This window comes from Panthera uncia, chromosome D4 (assembly GCF_023721935.1).
Source record: "Panthera uncia isolate 11264 chromosome D4, Puncia_PCG_1.0, whole genome shotgun sequence".
Classification (NCBI taxonomy): Eukaryota; Metazoa; Chordata; class Mammalia; order Carnivora; family Felidae; genus Panthera; species Panthera uncia.
The window spans coordinates 87,471,834-87,481,434 of NC_064807.1; the positions used below are offsets into that span (position 1 = coordinate 87,471,834).

Here is a 9,601-nt window from a genome sequence, read left to right on the forward strand (position 1 = left end):
CCCGTCAGAAGAGCACACAGCTCTTGATCTCGGGGTCGTGAGTTGGAGCCCCACGTTGGGTGTAGAGATTTCTTTTCTTTTCCTTCTTAATGTTTGTTTACTTTTTGAGAGAGAGGGAGAAACAGAGCATGAGCAGGGGAGGGGCAGAGAGAGAGGGAGACAGAGAATCCGAAGCAGGCTCCGGGCTCCGAGCCATCAGCACAGAGCCCGACGCGGGGCTCGAACTCGCGGACCGCGAGATCGTGACCTGAGCCGAAGTCGGACGCTTCACGGACAGAGCCACCCAAGCGCCCCCTGGGTGTAGAGATTTCTTAAATAAAAACAAAAAGGTAGGGGCACCCGGGTGGCTCAGCCAGTTGAGCGTCGTTCTTGATATCAGCTCAGATCGAGATCTCGCGGTCGTGGGATCGAGTCCCGCATTGGGATTCTCTCTCTCTCCTTCTTTCTCTGCCCCTCCTTTGCTCACAAGCTCTCTCTCTCTCTCCGCCACCCCCCCCCCCCATTAATAAATAAATGTATGTAAAAATAAACATTAAAAAAGAAGAAAAAAACCAGTATATGTGGGGTTTGGTACTATCTGGGTTTTCAAGCATCCACTGGGGGTACTAGAAAGTATCCGGTGTGGGTGAGGTGGGGGGGAGACTGCTATACAATTTTAAGCTCCTGGAGAGATTAACTCTTGTCTGGCCAGAGCCTTGACAAGGCCCCACCCATCCCCTCTGGCTCTTCAGTTGAGGGAGGAAATCAGTCCTACTGGACCTGCCCTCCTGGTGAGTGGGGGTTTGACATTTGCACCCTTGTCCTTCTGACCTTGGCTTCCCAGCTGACCCTCTCCTGGACAGTCCTCCGGGGCAACCTGATGCCCTCTGGTCACCAGAAGGTCTTGCTGGCTGTGTCTGTCGGGGAAGCCAGAGGTGGGGCACGGGACTGGCGGGTGGGGGTCCCTGCTGGCTTCTAGAACCAACCTCAGCCGTCTGCTCCCATGGCTGTTGGAAGCCGGCTAGCCACACAGTCCTCCCTGGGTGGTGCCGGGCAGGTTGCTCACCCTCTCTGAGCTGCGCCGGAGCAAAGAGATTGACTGGCACGGGCGAGAAGGTGCCCTCATGAGTAAGGGCTCGACAAACACTCTCGTGGCAGCCAATGGCTGGGGGTCCTCATGCAAATCGTCACTGGGGAGTGTGGGGAACGGGTAGGCCGGACCTGGTCCCTGCTGTCCTAGAGTGCAGTCCCAGTCACGGAAGGTTCTGGAAGGAGGTAACTTGTAGGCAGGGTTGAAGTGAAAGGCCTCCCTTTCCTCCCACACAACTTGGGCAACTGGAACAGTGGAGAGCTGATCTGGGCAGCTGAATAACTGGGGTCAGGGCGGGTCCGGGGGGTCTGAGGTGGACCTTTGACCAGGAGAAGCCCACTGTGGCAGGTGGGGAGCCGGGGGCTGGGGGCGAGTTGGGGGGCTGTCGCCGTGGCCTCTGGATGCTCATTGCCGGGATGGATGAGGCCAGGGAAGGCCCCTTGTCCAGGCTCCTGGCCTTTCCTATGAGTAATGGCTGGGCTGGGAAGAAATGGCTCCAACAAGAAACCAAACCAAAAAAGAAAAAAAAAAAAAACCAAGAGGAGCTGCCCTGGCCAGCGACAGCTCTGCCCTGAAATGCCATTCGGGTCGCTTTCTGCTGATTCACGAGCAGGGAGGGGTGACCTTGCTTTGGTCCAGGCTCCAGCTCAAACAGAAACTCAAAAGGGTGAGGGAGAGAAGCCTGCGGGGCCCGAGGGTGTTGGGGAGGGGGGAGCCACAGAGACAGGGGTCAGTGGAACCCCAGGAGGAGAGGTCAGGGAGGGAGGGGGTGGGGAGCCAGAGACCGCCAGGGCAGCTGGAATTAGAATCTGCTCGCGACAGAATCTCGTTTCCGCTTAGTTAATAATTTATCCCTGCTGCAACTTCTCTTACCAATAAATAGGAAATAATTTGTTAGGGAGAATTCCCTGGGCACCCTGGCTTTCTCCCTGGAGTGGAGGGAGGAGGGGTTGCCCTCCCTCTGTGCCCTTTCTCCCAGGTGGGGTGGGGGGCCGAGGAACGTGGACTCGGCGAGGTCAGTGTCAGAGCTCGATCATTTCCCGAATGGGGAAACTGAGGCACCGACAGGGCAGGTCCCCGCCCAGGGTCATATGTGGGGTTAGGGACAATCACCTGAATCCCAGATCCGTGACCCTATGGGTCAGGGGACTTGGGACTGACTGACACACCTGCCCAGGCTGGAAAAGTTTCCCCCGGAGTTCTAGAAGCATCCTGCAAGGTGGAGGGACGGGCTGGTTCAGCTGCCTGTTGCCTTTCCCCTACCTTTGCTCGCCCAAGTCCAGTTCTGCAAGAGGGAGCTGGTGCTGCCTCGCCTGACCCTCAGAGCCCTCGGGATGCCTGGTGATGGCCCTGCCCCTCGTCCCTCCGCCTTGGCACCCCTCGCCCCCCACCCCTCCCCAGGGCTCTCCTTGGCAGCCTCCCGCCTCCCACCGGCAGAAGCCTCCAGCCGCGCCGAGGTTGACGGGCTGAGCATGAGACAGTTCAGTTGGCAACTCGGCAGACAGGTTCAGAAAAATCTGTCAGCTGCTAAACTGTTCCCTGGGCCTGCCCACACGCCTGGGTGGCAGAGCCATGGGCTGTCTGCCTCCCTGTGGAACCCGACTCTCAAGGGAGCGAGCGGCACGGGTCTGGGGGCGGTGGCGTCCTTCCCTTTTGGGCGAAGGGCATAGTTTCCTGCCACATCACCGAGCCCGACTCCCTGGCTTCTTGTCCCACTTGGCCCCTTCGAAGCAGTGTGGCCTTACGGCGCCCGGGGGGCTCAGTGGGTTCAGCGTCCGACTTCGGCTCAGGTCACGATCTCGCGGTCCGTGGGTTCGAGCCCCGCGTGGGGCTCTGTGCCGACGGCTCGGAGCCCGGAGCCCGCTTCGCGTTCTGCGTCTCCCTCTCTCTCTGCCCCTCCCCCATTTGCGCTCTGTCTCTCTCTGCCTCCCAAAAATAAATAAATGTTCAACAAAGAAACAAACAAAAAAGCAGTGTGACCTTGAGACATTGTTCAGCCTTTCCTCCTTTGTAGACCGTAAATGAAAGGACCCCATCTTCCAGGACGGCCCACGCGTGGGGTGTGGACCGTGCTGTTTGCCCAGCTGGCGGCGGCCGTGGTGCTGTCCCTACACCCATCGCTGGTGAGCCGGGGTCACGCAAGGTGCTTGCCACGCGGAGCCTAGTGTGATTCTCACGGGGGCCCTGAGAAGTCAGCCCTCTCGCCCTTGCTGGACTCTGTCCACTCCGCCAAGTTTTCCCAAGCAGCCCCGAGGGTCCGGATGCAGGGAGGAAGGAGGCGGGTGGGGCCGCTGCCCTCTCGGCGCTTCCCCTCCAGCGGGAAGGTGCGGGGGTTTGTGTGTGGCCGGCGGGCGCCTGGGGGAGTTCTGGGACACTGCTGCACACGTCACCACGGCCCGCCCCGTCGGGGATTGTTCATCTCAAGCCGGGGTAGGATGCGGGCCCGTCCTCGCAGAGCTGTTGGTTCCTCTCCCCGAGGCTTGGTTACAGTTTCAGTCGCTGCCCCCGCCCAGGCTCCTTGGTCCAGACAGCCAGTCCTCCCCTGGGCACGGTTACCCCCATCCCTGCTCACAGTTGGCTTTCCTGCTCGATTATGTTTTTCGCCCGAAGCTGTCGTCTACACTGCTTCCAGGCTGGCTTCTGACTCCCAACGGCAACCACCACCCCCCCCCCCCCCCGCCCCCGTCGCCCCTTTGCACAGAAAATGACATAAGAGCGAAAGCATCCGAGAGCCCGCGGAAAGGTTTGAAAATCGTGGTACGAAATGGTTTCTCCGTAGGATACTTCTTCCCAAGCAACTCCTGCTCGGTGTGTCTGTCGCTTTGTTCCCACCCCGTTCTCTGGTGCTGTCCTCCTAGCTGGCTGCCTTCCCCTCGCCCTGCGCCCCTGCCCCTCCCCACCACCCCCACCCCTCCTGGGTGTGTCTGCAGAGATAGGAGAGCCTGCAGCCAGGCAGGTAGGACGGGCTGGGCTTCCCCAAGGTTTCCTTGGCTGGATCCCGCTGTGCTCAGAGGAAGTGACGTGGGGGGTGGCACGTCCTCGGGAGCACTGACCGCCCGGGGGGATGCTGGGAGTCTGCCACGTGGAATGGGTGCCCAGCCCTGGCACACAGTTAGCGCTCGGTGAACGGCGGGATCGCTAGGCTCTCCCGAGCCCGCGGTCCCCAAGGCAGCCGGCGGCTCATGTGAGGCTCTGATTTTACTGTTAATGAGCCGGTTGCCCTCAGCCTTACTTCTTCCCAAGGAAGGTTGCAAGGAAAGCCCCTGAGCGAGTGTGTCTGGAGCTGCTGTTGAATAATCGTTGCTGCAGAGACGTTTTCTAGGTATTTCACGCGCGTTATCTCACAGGTTGGATGAGAAACGTAACATTCAGAGAGGTAAAGCAAGTTTCTCGAGGGCACACAGCCTCAAGGGATGGAGCTGAGATTAAACCCAGGACTTGTGGAGCTCCAAGCCAGTTTCCTTAACTGCTCCAGACTCCAGAACCGGGGCTCCTAAATGGGGAGATGGGACCCCATGAATCCCCAGGATTTGATGCAAAATGTGGTGTGTGACTTTTTTTTTTTTTTTTTTGGGAGAAAGTTTCAAAACTTATTCATAGGGACAAATACCTGGCCTCATACCAGAGAGAAAGTTAGGGGGTGTTTGAGGCTTTTTTTTTTTTTTTTGGTGCTATTCGTAAAAGGTCTAAACAACTGATTACTGCTTTTGATAATATCAGATGTTGGCTTTGGTATCATCCTAAAAGGTTAAAGGCGTGCCTCAAACACCCCCTAACTTTCTCTCTGGTATGAGGCCAGGTATTAGACACTAGGCATTATTTGGACTGTTTGTTTCATTATTAGCCTGATCTCACAGAGACGGGTGGAAATGTGCAAACTGAGGAAGGAGACGCCGACCCTCCAGCCCCTCCCTCGCACCTGCTGTAATGAGCTGAAGCACAGCCCTTGGGACGGGGTGGGGGTGGGGGCTTGGGGTAAACTGGGCCCCTCACCCCAGGCTCCTCCTCGGGACCCTTGCTAGGGGAGAACAGAAGGAACGCGAGGGCCAGAGCCTCGCCCTTTGGGACGGACGGCTGGTTCCGCGTGGACATTGCCTTCAGCAGGGGACACGCCCCGCACCCCTAAGTGGTTAAATGGAATTCAAAGCTCTTGGGGCGCGAGGGCAGGGCGGCGGAAGGAAGAAGTGAAATGGGAGAGAGGCGGAGAGACTTGTGCTGGCGATGGCTTGGGATGTATTTATCGTGCTCGCTGTTGATTAAGCCCGTTCAGCAGCAGGCGCGGGGCTGGTAAATGCACAGGCTGATTCATTACTTTCTGACCATCTGCTTCCCGGGCCGGGGGAGCGGGGGGCCAGAGGGCACTGCAGGTGAAGGCCGCATGGTGTCGGCAGCCGAGCTGGAGCCCCCCGTCCCCTGGCAGAGTGGGCCGTGTCAGTCTTCCTGGTAACAGACAGGCTGACGCAGCCGGCGGTCGTGCTGGATCCGATGTCCCCCCGTGGGGTCCCCCAAGAGGCTGGGCAGGGGAGGTAAGGCAGGGGGGTGGAGAAAAACCAGGGCAAGGTGAAGTGTGGGTGAGTCACAGCAGTTAGGAGGGTTGACAGGAATAATATCGACATCCGACCGGAGATAGAGGAATATTAACCGAAGCGTCGTTACGTGAATAACTGATTAATATGATGACCGTAATAACTCTAATTTAGCGACCGGCTACTGAGGTCCAGGCCCTATACAGAGGCTTTCCCACGCTGTCCCAGATGAACACCCTGATAACCCAGGATGGATGACAAAGGAACGGGGTTTAAATATTGAGTCAGGCAAGGAGGGCTTCCTGGAGGAGGTGCATGGGGGTAGGGCTCTGAAAACCCCGAGGAGGGAGAGTGGCCACAGGAGCATAGACTCAGAGGGGAGAGGAGATGAGGCAACCAGGGAAAAGGCACAGCCTTCGGTGCTGGATCGATGGGAGTTAATCCGGATGCGCACGAAGTATGATGTCACCTGGTGACGGCGTGCCGGAGACCAGGCTTGCAGAGAGAGAGCCCCAGAGGGAGCTTCTGGGGAAATCATAAAAAACTCACAATTCAGTCCTGCCCCTCTGAACTGTTGCTCCCACCCTAACCTTCCTTTTGTCCCCAACTTGGGGATGAGCCAGGTCCCGGGTGGCTTAAACAACAGAAACGTATTTGTTCATGCCTCTGGAGGCCCGAAGTCTAAGATCAAAGTTGGTGTGACCCTTGAAGCCCCAGGCAGGTCTCGTGTCTTCTGCGGCCTCTCTCCTCGGCCTGCAGATGACCACCCTCTTCCTTCTTCTTCACGTGGTTTTCCCCTCTGTGTGCACGTGCCTCCGGTGTCTCTCTGTGGACCCAAACTTCCTCTCGTTACAAGGACACCAGTCGTGTTGGATCAGGACCCATCCTCATGCTCTCATTTTTTTTTGTTGTTGTTTATTTATTGTTGAGAGAGAAAAAGAGAGAGCGTGCATGAGTGGGGGAGGGGCAGAGAGAGAGGAGAACACAGAATCGGAAGCAGGTTCCAGGCTCTGAGCGGTCAGCGCAGGGCCCGACACAGGGCTCGAACCCACGAACCACGAGATCATGACCTGAGCGGAAGTCAGACGCTTAACTGACTGAGCCACCTGGACGCCCCTTAATGGTCTCATTTTAACTTAATCACCCTTTAAAGGCCCCTATCTCCGACCAGTCACATTCCGAGATCCTGATGTTTAGGGAGGGATTTGGAGGGAGACACAAGTTAGCCGTTAACAGGGTACCAGCAGCAGTAGAAGGGGAACTGGGGGTGGGAAGCGTGAGATTGCTGGGGGGGTGGGGGGGTGGGGATGCCAACCTAGGGTCCTCTTGCCCCCAGTGTCCATGTGTGAGCTCTGGGGCGTCTCCATCCCAAATGGCATGACCAGAGCCAGATCTGCCTCTGGATTCTGCTGGGGGCCGGCAGAGAGGCTGGGGCAGGGGCTGTCCCCCCAGGGGGGCTTGTTTCCTCTAGCCCTCGCAGCCTGCTGCCCTCCTGCCACCAGGCCTGGCCTCTGCAGGCCGCTGGGCCATCCCCAGGGAGCCTCTCAGCCCCCTTCCCATTCAGGGCAATGGCCCAAGGTCACTCAGCTGGAGCTCAAGGGAGCTGGGACGCCCCACGAGCAGAGCCAGATGCCTGTCCCTGCCATGTTGCAAAGTCACCCGCGTTTCAGGACACCCCTGAGGTTGTCTAGGACAGGAGCAGGCCTCATCCTCAAACGCGACCCCCTGTCAAGGGGACCTGGGCCAGTCCCTCCTGTTCTCCTGTTCTCCCGTCTGCTGAGCGAGGAGTTGGACTCAGCGGCTTACCCCTTCCATCCCGAGGTTTGCACATCCTGAAGATCAGCGGGCCCGGGCCAGGTGAGATGGACAGCGGCACCACGGGGGACCAAGGACAGAGCTATTTTGGTCAAGGCTTTGTGGAGCCTGCCGCAGTAATCTCCGGGGCCAGCCTGACCACCCAGGACCCCGGGGCGGCCTGGGAACTCGTCCCCCACTAAAGGGCATCAGCGGTGATGCTGGCCGGGGCACCAGCCCGGCCTCTCAGGAGGCAACGCGCCCACTCCCCCCGTGGGAGCCGGTGGCTCATTTTGGAGGGAGAGACTTTAACTCACATCCACGCTTTTTTGTCTCTGAGCAAACCAGAGACCTGAAATATTCATCAAAAAGGGCCGTGAGCCGTCTGGGCACTGTGGTTCTTTGTGACGGTTTTTTTTTTTTTTTCTTTTTTAATTAATAGCCTATGTTTTAGAACAGTTTTGGGCCTACAGAAAACTGAGCCCCACGGTGGAGAGAGTCTCCAGGACCCTCTGTCTCCCCATGAGCGGTTTCCCCTACTGTTAGGGTATGCACTGGCCTGGTGCATCTGTGACAGCTGAGGGGCCACATCCATGGCTGGGAGCGGGCTGCCCGCCTCCTGGGGGGCAGGTGGGGAGGAGGCAGAGAAAATGGGGGGCCGAGCCAGCGTCCCCCCCCCCACCCCCACTGAGCCCGCCAGGCCTGTGCCAAGGCCCCGGAAGTGACCCGCCACAAAGATACACCCTCTTGAGACTCACCCAGCAACCTCCCGCGCGCCCAGACTCCGCATGAGGTCTGTAACGGAGACATCATGCCTGACGCCGGGTGGCGGTTCGACCAATATTTGCCGTGACTTTGACTTTCTCGGGTTGCTACTGACGGTACCGTTTAAAGTAGGTCAGGAGGGCGTCTTGGGGTGGGAGCTGTTTAAAGGGTGAAGAACGTGAGTAGGAATTTTCAAGGCCGGCAGAGAGCGGGAGGGCACGTCGAGGAGAGGGAATATCGTCTGCGAAGGCTCAGGGGCACGGACACGGCGGCGGCGGGAGTGGAGGACGGGAGCCCGGGAGGGGGAGACTGGGCTCCAGGTATACGGTGGAAGGAGAGTGCTTAAGAGTTGTGTTGAAGAGGTAGGACTTCATCCCGCGGGCCACGAGGAGCCCATCGCACACGCTCTCCCTTCTCGATGGTCTGTATGTGGAGTAGGAGCCAGTGTGTGTTTCCTTGGGAAGCCGTGGGCCTGCGTGACTTCGTGTGCCTTGGGGAAACGGGTACGGCTTGCCGGCCCAGGAGGGGCGCCCGGCGCCCGGACACCAGACCACGGGCCCCCCGACCTCCCGGTCGACACCCGGGCACGGCGGTGGGGGGGGGGGGGGGGGGGGGGGCGGGGCGGGGCCCCCCCGGGGCCCCCCCCCCCCCCCCGAGCGGCCGGCGCCCACCCCTGCCGTCTCCTCCCCCTACAGGAGAACCCCTACCTGTGCAGCAACGAGTGCGACGCGTCCAACCCGGACCTGGCCCACCCGCCCCGGCTCATGTTCGACAGGGAGGACGAGGGCCTGGCCACGTACTGGCAGAGCATCACGTGGAGCCGCTACCCAAGCCCCCTGGAAGCCAACATCACCCTCTCGTGGAACAAGAGCGTGGAGCTGACAGACGACGTGGTGGTGACCTTCGAGTACGGCCGGCCCACGGCCATGGTCCTCGAGAAGTCCCTGGACAACGGGCGCACGTGGCACCCCTACCAGTTCTACGCCGAGGACTGCACGGAGGCCTTCGGCATGGCCCCCCGCCGGGCGCGCGACCTGCCGGCGTCGGGCGCCCACCGCGTGCTGTGCACCGAGGAGTACTCGCGCTGGGCGGGCTCCAAGAAGGAGAAGCACGTGCGCTTCGAGGTGCGGGACCGCCTGGCCATCTTCGCCGGCCCCGACCTGCGCAACATGGGCAACCTCTACACGCGCCTGGAGAGCGCCAAGGGCCTCAAGGACTTCTTCACCCTCACGGACCTGCGCATGAGGCTGCTGCGCCCGGCGCTGGGGGGCACCTACGTGCAGCGGGAGAACCTCTACAAGTACTTCTATGCTATCTCCAACATCGAGGTCATTGGCAGGTAAGCCTGGGGGGGGGGGGGGGTGGGCGGGGGCGGGGGACGGTGCCTGGTTCCCGGGATGTGAGCTGGGACTCAGGACAGTGCCTGGTTCCCGGGATGTGAGCTGGG

At 59.8% G+C, this 9,601-nt stretch overlaps 1 protein-coding gene across 1 annotated transcript in view; it reads left to right on the forward strand.

The window, feature by feature from the left end:
- NTNG2 (netrin G2) overlaps positions 1 to 9,601 on the forward strand; it is a 60,721-nt gene that overhangs the window by 15,766 nt on the left and 35,354 nt on the right. Inside the window, exon 2 of the mRNA XM_049631934.1 lies at positions 8,850 to 9,493. Coding sequence (XP_049487891.1) covers positions 8,850 to 9,493 — 644 coding nt within the window. The remainder of the gene's footprint in view (positions 1 to 8,849; positions 9,494 to 9,601) is intronic.